Source organism: Accipiter gentilis, chromosome 10 (genome assembly GCF_929443795.1).
Source record: "Accipiter gentilis chromosome 10, bAccGen1.1, whole genome shotgun sequence".
In the NCBI taxonomy this organism is placed as follows: domain Eukaryota; kingdom Metazoa; phylum Chordata; class Aves; order Accipitriformes; family Accipitridae; genus Astur; species Astur gentilis.
In genome coordinates, this window is record NC_064889.1 from 12,981,816 (window position 1) to 12,997,454 (window position 15,639).

A 15,639-nucleotide genomic window follows, 5' to 3' on the forward strand; every position below is an offset into this window, starting at 1 on the left:
ATGAACACTGGTTTTTGTATAGGACTCGGAGGTGTAATTGTATTGGATTTGGAGTACTAGGATAATTAAGTTTTGCTCCTGGGTTCTTTTGAGTATCCTGTAAATTTTTAAAAAGTATTTTTACAACAGATGACTTGGAAATTCAGTAAACTAGTAAGTATTTCTGTGCCACAGACCATTTCAGAGATTGCATTATTTGTTGTAATACAAAGCTAAAGCTAGTAATTATTCAAATACATCAAACTTCAAGTTACAAGAAAGCTGAAATTCTTATTAAAGCAAGGACTTAAATCTCATTGGTAGCTATGAGAAACAGTTTTAGATATTATCCAAAACGATATCGCATTTTATCCATTATTCTCCCATAAGAATACTCTGTCTGAAAATGAAATTTGGTGTTATTTTGGTTCTACATAATATAGGTGCATATTTCTGTGAAACAGTGATTTTGTGACTCTTCAGAAGAGTAAAACCTGCATTTATTTGCGGTTCGGATCTATGTTCTATAGTACTCCATTATAAAAAATAGAAAATTTGCAAAAAGACCCTTTATATAGTTTTTATTGACTAGTGGTTTTAGATATATTTATTTCTTAAATAAAACCCACTACTGAACTCAAAGCATAATTCCCTGTTTAATCTATAGATATTGTCCTGGTTTCAGCTGGGATAGAGTTAACTGTCTTCCTAGTAGCTGGTACAGTGCTATGTTTTGAGTTCAGTGTGCGAAGAATGTTGATAACACTAATGTTTTCAGTTGTTGCTCAGTATTGTTTAGACTATAGTCAAGGATTTTTTGAGCTTTTCATGCCCAGCCAGTGAGAAAGCTGGAGGGGCACAAGAAGTTGGCACAGGACACAACCAAGGCACCTGACCCAAACTGGCCAACAGTGTATTCCATACCATGGGACGTCCCATCTAGTTTAGGAACTGGGAAGTGGGGGCGGGGAATCGCCGCTCAGGGACTAGCTGGGTGTCGGTCGGCGGGTGGTGAGCAATTGCTCTGCGCATCATTTATACATTCCAAACCTTTGATTACTACTGTTGTCATTTTATTAGTGTTATCATTATCATTATTAGTTTCTTCTTTTCTGTTCTATTAAACCGTTCTTATCTCAACCCAGGAGTTTTACTTTTTTTTCACCCGATTTTCTCCCCCATCCCACTGGATGGGGGGGAGTGAGTGAGCGGCTGCATAGTGCTTAGTTGCTGGCTGGGGTTAAACCACAACAGATATATACTGTCTCATCTATCTGAACACAAGGTTATTCTCAAAATAGAGTACTTAATATGACCTTTAACATACTGTAAAATATGGGGGGGCAGAAATGAGGTGCTTCAGAAATGGCTTTTCCCTAGATCAGTTGTATTATATCTTACTATTGAATAATGAAATTTGTAAGCCAGGACTACCAACATCAGTTGGCATAGAAAAAACTAGTTACGCAGTCTCCTGGCTGGGCTGGAATAGAAAGGAATCTGCTATATACAAGTCACTTGAGGCATACCTAACAGCATGTAACTATAATTTGTAAGCAATAAGAAGTACCTTCTCAATGCACCTTCGGAGTGTGTTGATATTCCTGACCCACCAACCAATACCCATAGCTCTTAATTCAGACCACTGTGGGTCTCCCTTCTGGATAGCAGGAATCATATTGATCAACTCCTCCTCAGCCTCAGAATGAAAAGCCCATGCAAAATGGCAAGTAGATAGGCCTAAACAATAACATAACAAAATTCAGAAGATTAAGACTTGTTAATGAGCAAATGGAATATGTCAGAGATGCAAAGTGGGATCACCAACCCAAGAGTTAGGTAGATCTGAGAGAGACTGTTTCCCTCAACAGGAAGTAGAGCTGCTAAAGGAAGAGCTGAAATATCTTTTTGCTCACTAAGGATGTCCTCTCCTCAGCGCTTCTTCCATCATTTTCCAGAACTGCATTCGTATTTGTACTAGAGTTATATGGCGAAAGACTGAAGGAAAAATATTCTGTTATCACAGAGGCAGACCCATTCTGGGCCAGAAACCTCTCTCTCTTCTGTTTAGGTTGTACCTGCTTTTCTTTCCTGTATTTCACAACCTGCTGTCATGAAAATAGTAAAATAATCTTTAAGGTAAGATAAAGCCATGCTTATGTAAAGCAATATCTTCATTCCTCCAGCAGAAACAATGAAATATATATAAAATCTGTATGTCATCTTGTTGAGGAACTTATTCATTCCTCAAACTGAATAAGGCAGAATATTTCTTCTGTTCTACACCTATACTTTTTTTTGCTATTCAGTGCATGTAGGGAAGCCTATACTAAGCTTTGCAAGATAAGGGTGTTAGTGGAATAGATATAATCTAAAATGAATATGCAGATAATAGAAATATCATAATATTATAGATCAAAAATAACCAGATCCTGTCAACTCAAGTGGATCAAATGAAAGCAATACGTCACCCTAAGAAATTACCTTGGTGAAGCAGCTGAACTCGATACAGAGGCGGGAGTGATGTCAGAAGGCAGGTGTGCAAGCGCATAGCCAACAAATATCGTAAGCCACATTCATCTAAGGTATCTCTTCCTGTGAAATATAAAATACTGACTTTTGAACACACCGGTGACCACAAGAGGCATATATACAACTTACTATATGCAGTGTGTGAGGAATGTATGTTTCTAAACTTGCTGAGAACCTGAACTACAAGTTACTTATTATGTATGAAATATAAGTAAAGATTCATATTTAAGTGTTTTTCTTTCTTACTGCATCTAATCTGAATAACCGATGCTAGCTTTCAGCTTTGTTATCCCAAAATACCCAAGGACTAAGTTTACCTTTGCTGAGAAGAAAATGAATGTTAATTCAGTAATACGTCAGTTACTAACCTGAGTAATTCTTATCTCTGTTCTCATCTAGTTCAGTGCTTGTCGTGGCCACAGTGTCTGCCAAAGCTACAAGGAACATCTGCTCCAGTCGAGTGAGGCCTGGCAGACTTGAGTGCATCAGGTGGCTTGAAAGGACACTAGCATGTTCTCGGCCAAAGTAAGTTGGACCATACTGTGAGAGATTAATAACTTTTGATTTACTCTCCCTCTTTTCAGGCTCAAAATCAATGAAGTCTTCAGTTGTAACAGGCTGAATCTGGAATAGATCAGAGTACTGATCCTCTGTTTTTCTCTTAGCATGATCTTCAGAGCCCTGAGGTATTTTAGAAGCTTCTTCAGGAACGTAAGTGGCATCTTGATCTGCAGCAAGCAGTGCATACAGTGGCAGTGGGGGAATTGAGTCTATCTCTGTGTAGTCTCGAGTACCATCTTTTCCAGCTGTGATGGTATCCTTTGCAGTACTACCACTTACACTAATGGTGCGAGAAAGATGGCGTTTAGGACCAGTTCCTTCTCCAGCTTCTGTGTCTTTAACTATTGCAACTTCTCCTGCAATACATTTAACTAAATGTGATAGAATGGCTTTGGCTCGGCGAACTTTACCCAGATCCATAAGTTCTAATAACTGGGTTGGATGATACTGGGGTAGAGTAGGTGAAAGAACATGAGCAGCTTCAAAGAGGCCACCATCCTGAATTACAGTTGGAGCGCCAAAAACATCATCCACAATACCTGCCCCATCAATTACACTGGTCTTCTTCACTATCAAGCTTGTTTTAAGTGGATCTTGTGTTGTTGAGGCTTCAGTAGTAAAAACATCACTTTCTCCATCACCAAACTTGACAGCATGTTTCCACTGGGCATAAACATGCATTTCACAGTCCATTCCCACTACCAGTATACCATCTCTTACCCAGGACAGAGAAACAGGCAGTGAAGGAGTGCCATCTACAGATGATACCAAATCAATTGATCTAAGCAACACCCACTTTGACTTTATACCTTGTTTTATGCTACCACCTAGTGGTAAAGTAATGACAGCTACTCCCTCTTTGCTGCTAGTTTGATCTGTTACAATTCCTGAAAGTCTTCCGTACATGAAGATGTTGGCACCAACTCCAACTGTCAATATATGTGAACCATCTTCTTTTGATACCCAGTCCAAATGCACCAAATGCTTGATACTGGGAACCAGGTATTTGTCTTTATTCAAAAAAGCATCTGATTTACTGTAAACAAATAAATTACTATCTACACTGACCCTTGAATCAAGTACACTTCCAACCTTAACTAAATCATCCAGATGAATTGTCTGTTCCAAAACCCATTCTGATCCTCCTGTAGACTCACATTCAAGTATACAAACATGCATGGAAAATTCTTTGGACACAAAACCATTATGCTGTATGGGTTGTTTGTATGCTACTGCAAGACGTCCCGTGTAAGAACAGCTAACGGCAACTGGCCTCCCTACTATGCTCACTGTACTGCTGTTGTCTTCTCCTTCATCATTCATTAAAGGCCATTTTCTCCAATGATATGTTTCCTTTTCTTCATTTTTGCTGTTTAGGTCTGTCTCTACAGTACATCTCCAGAACCGCACTCTGTTATCTGAACATGACGTTACTATCAAATAAGGTGCAAGGCAGACTGGGTATATTGATGAAGAACTCAGGTGACCTGAAGTTAGAACAAACATATTTAGTTTTAGTAATGCAAAGTAGAATGGCTATATGAAAAAGGCAGACATAACACTGTCTAACTACTGATAGAGAGCTTTACAACCTGGTATTATTTTTCTAATTTGGAGTTGGGTAGGGCAAATGTATTGAGACTGATAACAGTCTTGCAGCTTGAACATTACTAATCATCTGCATTTCTAGTCACTACTCAAAGAAGATAAGCTGGAACTGAACTAATTCGGAGTAGGGTTGGTAGAATAATGACAGGAATACAAAGCCTTAATCAGATGAGATTAAGTTAAGATTAAGTTCATATAGCCTACAAAAATTAAACCTAAGAGGGTTCCAAAGATAGGAGAGACACAGAAAGACAGACAAAGAAGGTGTAAGTGCATCAGGAAAAAAAGCACTATATACCCAACACATTAATGCTGGCCAATGAACAAGCAGGTATAAATTGTTCATTATAAATAAGGGATAGAAGTTTCCAACTACTACAGCGTAAGTGTCAGGAACAGCTTTCCAGTGGGGACTTGATACATTTGTGAAAGAGCAACATGACAAGATCACAATGATTTGAGAGAGCCTCTTTAGTCCTGCATTCCCTGTGTCAGTAAATCAGAATGTGATAGGCCGAGGAGATACAATCCTATAAAAACTAGGAGGTAAAATCAGTGGACCAACTGGACAGAAAAAAAATGTTAAATTTACCTGCTGATGGAGTTGCTCTTATTACTTCTACACCAACAGGAAGATCCAGAGGTTGGCTATACACAAGTCTGGAGCTCAGAATGAGTTTACTAGCAGTCTGAAGATTAGCAATTGATGAAGATCGTGGAATGGGACTTATGCCGGGTGATACATCTGGAGAAGAATCCACAGTCTTTTGCTCAGGTACACTAAGCTTATTCTCTGATGAAGTAGCTTCAGTTGGTTTTGCTATATATAAAAAAATTGCCGAAAGTGTTAAAATTGTTTATAAGTAAGGACAAGGCATGAATGTCCTATAACCAGATGTATTTTTTAGCAGTGCTTAAGCCACATATTAAATAATTATATGGCGTCTGCAGGCTGCGTTAGTTTTATTGCATGCTGTGACTATTCATTTTAAGATACCTGTAATGTTCTGAAATACTGATAGTTTAAAATAAAGAATCCAGTGCTTAAGTACATTACTCACCCTATCAACTAATTTTTATATTGCTATTGGTACAGAATGCAACTGACCTTTGTAAAGAATCTTACTGCTTCTATTGCATTGATAAATTATTTCGAAGATTCCTGACTTTGAGGCTTCTGCTTGACAAAGGTGACATAATTTGTTTTAAAATAAACCACCAAGCTTTACTTTAAATAATGTGAAAGCAAAGTCTGTCTAAGAAAATTATAGTCACCCACTCACCTAAACAGGCTTGCACAGATTTGAGATGAAGATGCCACATCTGAAGAACAGAGCAGCCATTACTATCTTTTTCAATTACTACTAGGTAGAACTTTTCCGAGAAAGGCGGTGGACGATACCCTGTAATTAAACCTATTATCACTATCATGAAGTTTATGTTTAACATAAATAATTTTCAGGAACAGAAGACTCTCTAAAAATTGGTACTAAAAAAACCCGTTTTCCTCTTTGAAAGAAATTGCTTGATTATTAAACAAAATATTCAAACAGTACCATTAAAAACATTTTTAATTGACATTTTGTTTGCTCATGGCTACAGAAGAATTACAAAAATAACAAGGTAGACTGACTTACAGACAACCTGAGTATTAGTGGCAAATCTAATTTTAGATATATTTGGTCTCCCAGTCAGTCTGAACTATTTTGCTAGATTGTAAAAACTCTTTTCCACCTGCCTGCTTTCTTCTTTTTCTTTTAAAGTTTTAAGTCTACTACCAAATTCCCCAGTTACTTTCTATTGTATTAACTCAGAAGTCAGATATATTCACCTTATCACCTGGAACAACACATTGATGCAGAAAATACACTTCTGTTTTATTTTGTACACATATTTTACATATAATATACGGCACTGTGAAAAATAGACTTTGCCATATAAGTTAAAATGTTTCACTCTAAGCAAATTACCTTTGTTTAATACCATTAACTATGTAAACAACAATTCATATGAGAAACATGAAACAGCCATTATACCGAATTCTAGAGATTCTCATTAAAAAGGAAACTAGCATATGCCAGCTAGATTTCAGTATTCTTTAAGAACATTTTTGGTACCTACTTCATTCATAGTAGTTATTTTTATGCTATACCTTGTGATGGCTGGAAAAATATCTCAGTTTCTTTCCCTTCCACATCTTCCTTATGTGGTTTGTATCCCAAAATGAAATCTTCTTGAAAGACATGAAGCAATTGTGTGTTTGAGCCACACTGAAACATTAAGCAATAGTTATGCTTCCAGAACAGTATAGCAACATTTTGTACTAATGCAATTACTTCTTTTGTGCAATCTAGCTACTGATGAGGATCATTTTCTTTTAAAATGTTGAAAATTATTTCAATGCATCAGGAAAACTAACCAATTTCCTCTTATATTAAGAGCAGCATATTCTAGAACCTACTGTTTGTATATTCAAATAATTTCACTGATACCTACCTACTATGCTAGACAAATTACGTAATAACATTTTTGCCACAGTTATTGACAGATGAATTAGTATCTGATTGGTTTTTACTTCTTTAGGTGCTGAACAAATGACAGTGGCAAAAACTCTTAGACTTTTATCCCTCTTCAGCGGGAAGATATGTCTGCAGTGAATTGCTTGGGAAATCTAAAAAAAGGGAATGAATTGCATGAATTGGATATCTCAACAGCTGTCCTTCCTGACAGCAACAGATTTCTTTGCAGTACCTCCACCTCTCTACAAAGGAGGCTGCTAGCAGTAAAATCCTTTCCTGCAGGCAAGGAAAAATACATCCTCCAAAGACAGTGATGGCAAAGTTTTCATGTTGCAAAACACCCTCTTTTTCCAGAGAAACATGGAAAAAGAGTATTCCCTGTACTCATCTATAAAATTCTAGAAAAATATTTTGTAAATCTGAACTTAAAATTGAAGATCCTATGTGATTAATACTTAAAAGACAGGAAAATTTATTGACAGAGAAATACGTGTTTATATATGTTAAAAACATCCAGATGTCTAATTAAGAAATGGTAAAGCACTGTTTCCACAGGCTGCTTCTTAACAGAAAACAGCAGTGGTACACATATGATCAAAATAACTGTGAGTGAGAACAAGGTGTAATAATACTATCCCCTCATTGTTTGAAATGTATAGCTGTATTAGTTAACAGATAAAAATTTGTCTTACAAGACAGACAAAAAACCTGAAGTCATACATGGCTATGATTCCTACATTTTTGAATAGTTAGGTCTAGTTTTTAGGTTTGGGGGTTTTTTTTAATGTTGTTCATCTTTTTGTTTGTTTGTATTTGGGGGGGATTGTTGTTTTTTTCATTTAAATTATGATGGTTTGTAAACCAGTCTTTAGATAAGTTTTGTTTTCATCAAGATTTATGCTTAGAAAATACTGTTACACACTAAGAATGGGCTTTGAGCTCCTAGCAGCTAGAAGGAAGTTGTCTGACTAAAACATTCAAGGTATCTCAACTTTCACAAAAATTCAAGGTAGTCATTATCACCATACAGAATTCTTTTCAACAGATTAGGTTAATTAATAGACAAAGCTATTAAACACCTATTATGTGATACCCTTAAAGAGTTAACTATTTATTTACTTTGTTTGTTATTGCATCGAGTTCAATAATGCATCCTGGTCGAGCAGTAGATTGCTGGCTCACAATGTTAAACACTTCCCCAATAAGTTTCTGAAACAGAGAAAAATGAGAAGAGTTAGTATATTTTTCCTTTAGACAGAAGGAAATTGCAGTCATTTACAATAAACTGATGCTTTGATTTTCCTTGTTGGCGTAAACTGTAACAGACTTCTTCCTGTTGTCATTTTGGCAATTATGAATAATGTGTTTATCAGGACATTTGCACTGTTGTGAGTCTGCAGCTATTCATGGGGATAGCACACCAGTTTTTATGGAAACTAAATGTTGTTTATTTAAAGATTTATCCTTTCATAACATAACTTAGTATCTGTGCCATGAGAAACTCAAATACACTTCTTCACTTTTCTTTAAAGCTTCAGGTTTTGTCACAACATGTAAAAAAATAAATCAGTACAGCTTATATATAAACTGAAGGGTCTATTGATTTTTGCTGGAATGTTCACAGTCATGGTTCCTAGAACAGATTCCTCAGACTGATCTGAATAGTGACAGACTCTATCTTGCTGGATAGCTTATAAAATAACAGAAGAATGGAAAAAAAAAAGAAAGATGTGCTTCTTTATACACTTAACAGTGCAAGCTCAGGCTTTACTTTGCTTAAAGTCACAGAAATGAAAGCTAAAAAAGGATGAAAAAATTGCTTATTACAGAAAAAATAAGAGCTAATATTACCCTTAGCAATAACCTGCTGATTCCCTCCTATCCTACCATCTCTGCCCTTCCCAATATATAAATGTAACTTAGGTGGATACATCTAAGTCTTGCTCTTCTGTCTTCACCTTCCTACTTGCTCTTGACTCCCCGATTTTGAGAAGACAAAGAAAAAAAAATAATCCTATTTTTCCTTTCCCCCCACCTGCTACAGGCCAGGGAAACTTGTCAGGGAAATTTTGTTTCAGTCCAGCCACTTTTAGTAGTAATAGCTGCATTTCTGTCTGCTAATGTTTACAGACAGCTGCAAAATTTAATTCTGCAAGGTATAATGCATAAGATCCTATACATGGAATGGCATAAAAATTATACAGAACTAAATGAAGACAAACCACTGGCGTGGAAAAAAAAAAGTTACCTTAATTAGTTTTATTTTAATACTTTCAAACCATTGCTACATAAAACTTACAGATGATTCAGGGTCAGATAATTCATCTAGAAGTTTTCGTGCATCTACAACAGCTTGATACAGTCTCAGGTTTTTGCCATCGGATGCAACAAAGCAAGCACTAGCAGAATTGCAGTATGTACCTAACAGAAAACACAAAAATTTTGTAGGTAGAGAAAAAAATGGCAGTCAAATGGCATCAGGTAGGCTATTACAATCCACTTCACAATATCTGAGTATATTTCTAACATAATTTTTGTAAAGTACTGAAGCAAAAACCTAAGCAAATGTGTGCATTAAGCCACCAGTACTTGAACTTTGAAATAACTCCCTTTCTGCTCATTTATGTAACGGAAACTCCTCATAAAGTGAATAATCTAAGCAGAATTCATGTATGTTTACAAACATCGTTCACACATGCAAAAACCAGCATGTAGTACACCTAAGGGAACGCTGTCATTCCTTAAAATGATTATGTTTTCTTCACTGTCACCTCTAAGGAGGTGCTCGGAAGTGCTACTTCTAGCATCCCTAGGTTGTCAGAGTAGGAGTCTAAGGTAAACTGTTCAGAAAAGCTATATTAGCTATAGCTTTTTTTCCTTGGTTACTGTCTCTAGGCTCTTTGGGTAATATTAACCTCTATGAATATTTCCTTCTACCCTCCAGTTAAAAGTGCAGATATAAGTGGAGGGAGAAATATATCTGCAGTAGTGAATAATATATGAAAAACTGTAACAGATTGTCGTTTTTGCTTCTTTACAGTATACAGAACAGGCTTGACACAAGGCTTTCTATTCTGATATACGTTTTCCCCTTACATGATAAGAGAGAAGCAGCTAGTTATTTGTGTTTAGAAGACTTTGTAGGATTCAGACAGCACAGAATGTTACTATGTAAGCAGAGAAAATGATTTTTTTTTATTTTAAATGAAAGCTATGTTATGCATTTATTAAGCATACTTAGGATTTTTGAGGTTGTACAACATCTTTGACACCCATTTAATAATTTAAAAGGTCAGACTGGCCTTAGCATAATAAAATAACCTGGCATTATTAGTATAAAATTAATGTTACATCCACAGCACAAACTACATTTTTAGTACTGTATACAAAGATGACTACTACTACTACAACATCTTTATGATAATTCAAAAATAAGTATCTGAGTGGCTGAACAGAGCAACATTTGTAGAGACAATTTTCCTAACTGCAATAGAAAGCCCTAAAATTAAATAGAGAAACTGAAGAATTGTCCTAGGGCATTACACATTAGATGTTGTACTGCCTAACCTCTGAAAAAGTATCGTGTGCAGTTCTGTAAAGTTAATGTAGTCTATTTCTTTAAAAATACTCTGTGTTCTAACTGGGTCTTTGTAAACGACTGATGGCCTGAAGAATTTTGGTATTGGTTCAGGACCTTCTAAGCAGAGTTCTTAGCCAGCATGTTAAAAGATTTTGATACTGTAAATTTTGGCTGAAAATCTTTCCCAATAATTCAGATGTTCAAGCAGTCCAAAAACTAGTTCTGTTCAACGCACTGCCTCCTGCAGCTGTATGTGGCCAACAACCCAGATGCCCAAGTCATGAGAACATCTGCATTATTAATACCATGTCAATGCAGAGAACACTCAGTGAAGCTGCCTAAAGCACTGAGGAAAGGGATCATGATCATCTTGTTGTTTGTGAGAGTGATGATTGCTTACTCACACAAAGAAGTTACTGAATGTCAGCTGATGCACAGTAACTACAGACTCAGACAAGATGAAATGTTTTGAAGTAGCTTAGCCTCAAATGAAATAAAAATGCTTAATTTGCATAATACAAGGAAATTACTGAAAAGTTAATATAAATATACTCTAAATACAATAGTAATTTATTTTAACAAATTAATTCTGTGACTTTCAGTATTAACTCTATATGGAAACATGCTAAGTATACTCACCAAGGCAATAGCTGGGAATAAGTGTTGGAAGCCAGGCTACGTTAGAGAAAGCGGATGTATGAAGAGAGTTAATTCGAGCCAGTTCAGATACTCCTCCAGTGTATGATAAAGGTCCTATAGGGTCTACACGCCACAGAATCAGCTCACTATAGATTGCATTTGGGTCATGGAATGTACGGGTTGCTGCATTTTTAAGTTGCTGCCTAGAAGAACCTTTCACATGTTTAATAGGATCCATTATTCTGTTTATCCTGTCAGAGTCCCAGGAACTGTCTGATTCAGGAGTTAATAGAGCATTATGATGAGAAGATGTTAGCAGTAATGGTAAAACAGAATGGCAAGCTAGATCATTGAGATGAAAACGGTGACCACAGTACCTAAATTTATGTGATACAGTTAGCACAGTAGTGAAAGCTGATTTATCAGCAAAAGTAACTGCCCACTGATTTAGAGAGCCATCTACATGTTTGGAAATCATCATTACTAGGGGAGAGATTATATTCACATTTGCACTGTCCTGGGCAAAGCTTTGTCCTTTATTTGCTAGAGTATTATCTGGAAAGTCCATCGTCTTCTGATGTACAGCATTACTGTTATCTTTTACAAAGACAGGGCAAGCATACATCATAATATTTTTGCTAAGGGAACTAGCATCTCCTGATGGAAATGCAACAGGAATCCTAGAAGAAAATGAAACCTAAAAAAAAAAAAAAAAAAAAAAAAAAAAAAAAAAAGAAAAAAATTAGAATATAACAACCCAGCTTAAGTCTGAATAAATAGCTGTTTCACAGGAAGTATTTAAAATTAAATTCATACTCATGTTCAGATATGAAAGAAAGGACAAAATGATTGTTGATTAAGATCATAAATAATAAAACAATTTCAAATATACAATACCTGAACTTGTTGAAAGATGCCTGGAGTGTATTCATCTAAATATTTCACGTGCCACACCAAAAAGGTACCATCAATAGGATGGATAGTAAAAAGCATATCTGGATTTCTGTTCCATTCAGTTAGGAGCAACTCAATTTTCCGATCTAACAAAACTGTTGGAAGAGGCATGCGTGGGCCTGCTAGTAGAGATGTTTTGGGGCTTCCCTCTCTTTCTCCATCTTCATGTTCTGAAGAGCCTGTACCAGTCCCTGTCTCTGATTCTCTATCTATAGACAAGTCTGCAACAGAAAAGAAATGTGCCATTTTGTCCATTGCAAAGATTTCCCTATCGGTTTTTACTCAAAACACGACAATATTTTTTAATCTGCTAATAGTACTATCTGATAAGAACATTCATGCACATTGAGGGTAGAAACATTTTTCTTTGGTCTGTCTGTACAAAAATATGAGGCTCTCGCCTTTGACTACCGCTTCTAAATGTGCAATACAAGTAATAATAAATACAACCGTAAAAATCCAGATACTTAGAGTAATGCCCTGCCTAAGATTATTCTGGTCAACTACACAAACACACACATTTCATATGAATGCTGGTTCCAAATTAATGTAGGCTTGTTTGGTTTTTTTTATTTAGAAGGTGATCATGAAATATATGGTATATAATCAGTGAACTAGTATGTAGTGCATGTTCAGTAATAATTATCACTTAACTACTGCATCAGTAATCTAGATTTTAAGAACCTAAGCATTATAAATGACAAAATGTATCATCGGTTTACTATCATTACTTGGTCTTACTAGTTTCTGTAGACAGATTTTTATTTTTACACATTCTTACTGGCCAAGTGACCCTCCCACACCAATGTAAAGTACTTCTGGTAGGATAAGTTTTCCCTCATTAATTTCAAAATATGTCTCTCCATTCCTTTGTGAACAGCTACACTTGGGATCATCAGGTGATCTAAGGTATAAGATTTAAATCTTATCAGTACTGGAAACAGTGCAGTTGCATTAAAATGGAGCTACGTCCAACCCTTCTTAAAGCTTGACGTAAGTTGGTATGTCATTACTGACAATCAGATTGTAAGGTAAATAGAAAGCAGGTCTTAGTCATAATTTCATAGCTCAGTGGAATATATCCAAAATGGAAATGAAAGACAAAAGCTACCTTTCTTTTTCACTGTGTATATCACTATTGCATTCCAACAGCGTACATAATTGAATTTTTCATGCCTACAATTACAGCAGCCAAAATTTCAGCTGTAAATGTCTATTTATTTTAGATTAGTGATAAAATGTTAGCACTTATAATTCTTGTGCTAAATAACTGCATTAGTTATTGCATTAATGTGCTTCAGAATAATTCTTGTGCTACATATCTTGATATTACTAACCATGATCTAATTTCATATGTAATCCTCTCTCTTTTTCTTCCATTTCTTCTTCTTCTTCAACCTCAACATCAAAATCTTGTTCTAGTTGTTGTTCAGAAATTTTTCTTAGATGCTGCATAAATATTTCAATAGAGGATGTAAAATTAAATTCTTTATTATTCAACCAGTGAACAACGAAGCCTCCATTTCCTTCATCTAAATTAAAAGCTGTTCCAGCCAAGACTGATGGAATATCTGTGGAGATTTTTAAACAAATAAAAAAGCTATATATTAAACTGCTCATCTCTTTATTTATATATACACACAGAGATTTCTTAATTAAGATATTTAACTTATTTCAGGTAGAACATAATTTGTGCCTGTAAGATTAGAAAAGGTAATATGTGGATCAAGTTTCTACCTGCAATTGTAATAAAAAAATGTAAAGATATTTTAACATCAATAAATTTACATGAAAATTTATTCTTATGTGAATGGTAAATGATACTCAACAGTTCTAATTGTTCAGTTTCATATGTTGCAGTGTTGTCATTTCATGTACAAATTTTAGGTAAGGCACATGATTGCTCTTTAATCTTCTCCTTGTTTAAAATATTCTGCATTATTCTATAAAAAGTAGCTGGTTTCCTGCCAAAAAATCTGGTACAGTTTTTTTTCATTCACTACATATTCTGTAGGAAGCAAATACTCTATTCATCATAAACCATTGCCTCCCAAAACCCAACAATGAAACGCAAAGAAGACTTCTTTAGGTTTCGTTTGCTTTCTGATGTGCAAAGATGAATTTACTTGTCTTTTAAAAGTGCTGAAGGTATTCAGAATAAATTCAGCCCCATTTGTCTTACAAAACTCTACGCCAAGTAACAGGCTGGTGAAATAACAGTCTTCCTACAAATTCCCTGTATTCAATAAGGCAAAGCAAAGAACGCATCTCAGCCCCCTTTATTTTTTTCAATTTGTACAAATATATTGTTACAGTTTAATAAATGGTTGTATTTCACCTGTATTAGGGTTGATGCTTGCTGCTATATGGAAGTGACCAAGTGCATTTGCATGATGTGAAATGTGACGCTGAACTTCATGAGTACCCTGTTGATCTGGCAATACATCTGGGTGGGTAACAAGAACTGAAGATCTTCTTTGTCCTTTTCTCATATTTTTCAAATGGTGAATTGTCTGAAATAGAGATAAAAAAATAAAGGCATACTAAAAAACTGTAAGGTAAAAATTCACACTTATATAAAGCCTAAAGCTTTTTAACTTCCTTCTACCTAAGAAGTGAAGACTAATGTCAAAAGGATTATTTTAAATAGATTTCAACAGATATTAGTAACACTTATGTACATCAGTTCTGGCCAAAGGCAAAGCACTTCTAACAGTCTTCTGAAAGTTCCTTTAATATCTGCTTCAACAACAACACAAAAATACACACTATTTTGTGTAATGTTCATAAACAATATTACAACAATCTAAAAGCAGTAACCTTTGCAATATAATTTTATAATGAATTATTTTTGTGTCACTGAAAATTGCTGAGAGCACATGTAGAGCACAACTGATTCAAAGGTGCAAAGCATACTTGGTTCCACTCTCCCTACTTGTTGATGGTTATAATATGTAAGAAGTAAAAACTTGGTCTGATTGTAATAGTCTACAAATGAGTTGTAGGGTGGTTGGGTTGTTTTGTTTTGTTTTCTTGGTTTTATATTGATAGGTTTTCTCTTACTGTAAACTTAATAGACTTGATACGACTGCCACTGAAATTTAGAGCCCCATAATACCACCCTTTAGAAATGCAATTATTAAATCAGATAACTAAAAATTAGAAGAGTTTATTTACTGCGTTCACTGTTTTTATAATGACAGATTTTCAGACCCAATCAGAATGAAATCATCACTTACTATTCCATTAAACATTGTCTCTTCCTGT

General features: G+C 35.4%; 2 protein-coding genes across 8 annotated transcripts in view; one reads left to right on the forward strand and one right to left on the reverse strand.

The window, feature by feature from the left end:
- Positions 1–15,639, forward strand: part of AP4E1 (adaptor related protein complex 4 subunit epsilon 1) — a 320,304-nt gene that overhangs the window by 208,399 nt on the left and 96,266 nt on the right. The window lies entirely within an intron of this gene.
- DMXL2 (Dmx like 2) overlaps positions 1–15,639 on the reverse strand; it is a 56,144-nt gene that overhangs the window by 23,739 nt on the left and 16,766 nt on the right. For all 7 annotated transcript variants that reach the window (XM_049812867.1, XM_049812864.1, XM_049812862.1 and 4 more), the window contains exons 9-20: positions 14,711–14,885; positions 13,710–13,943; positions 12,316–12,593; positions 11,419–12,115; positions 9,499–9,620; positions 8,319–8,408; positions 6,833–6,950; positions 5,964–6,083; positions 5,273–5,500; positions 2,880–4,559; positions 2,464–2,574; positions 1,550–1,719 (exon numbers count right to left, since the gene is read on the reverse strand). In XM_049812867.1, coding sequence (XP_049668824.1) covers positions 1,550–1,719; positions 2,464–2,574; positions 2,880–4,559; positions 5,273–5,500; positions 5,964–6,083; positions 6,833–6,950; positions 8,319–8,408; positions 9,499–9,620; positions 11,419–12,115; positions 12,316–12,593; positions 13,710–13,943; positions 14,711–14,885 — 4,023 coding nt within the window. The remainder of the gene's footprint in view (positions 1–1,549; positions 1,720–2,463; positions 2,575–2,879; positions 4,560–5,272; positions 5,501–5,963; positions 6,084–6,832; positions 6,951–8,318; positions 8,409–9,498; positions 9,621–11,418; positions 12,116–12,315; positions 12,594–13,709; positions 13,944–14,710; positions 14,886–15,639) is intronic.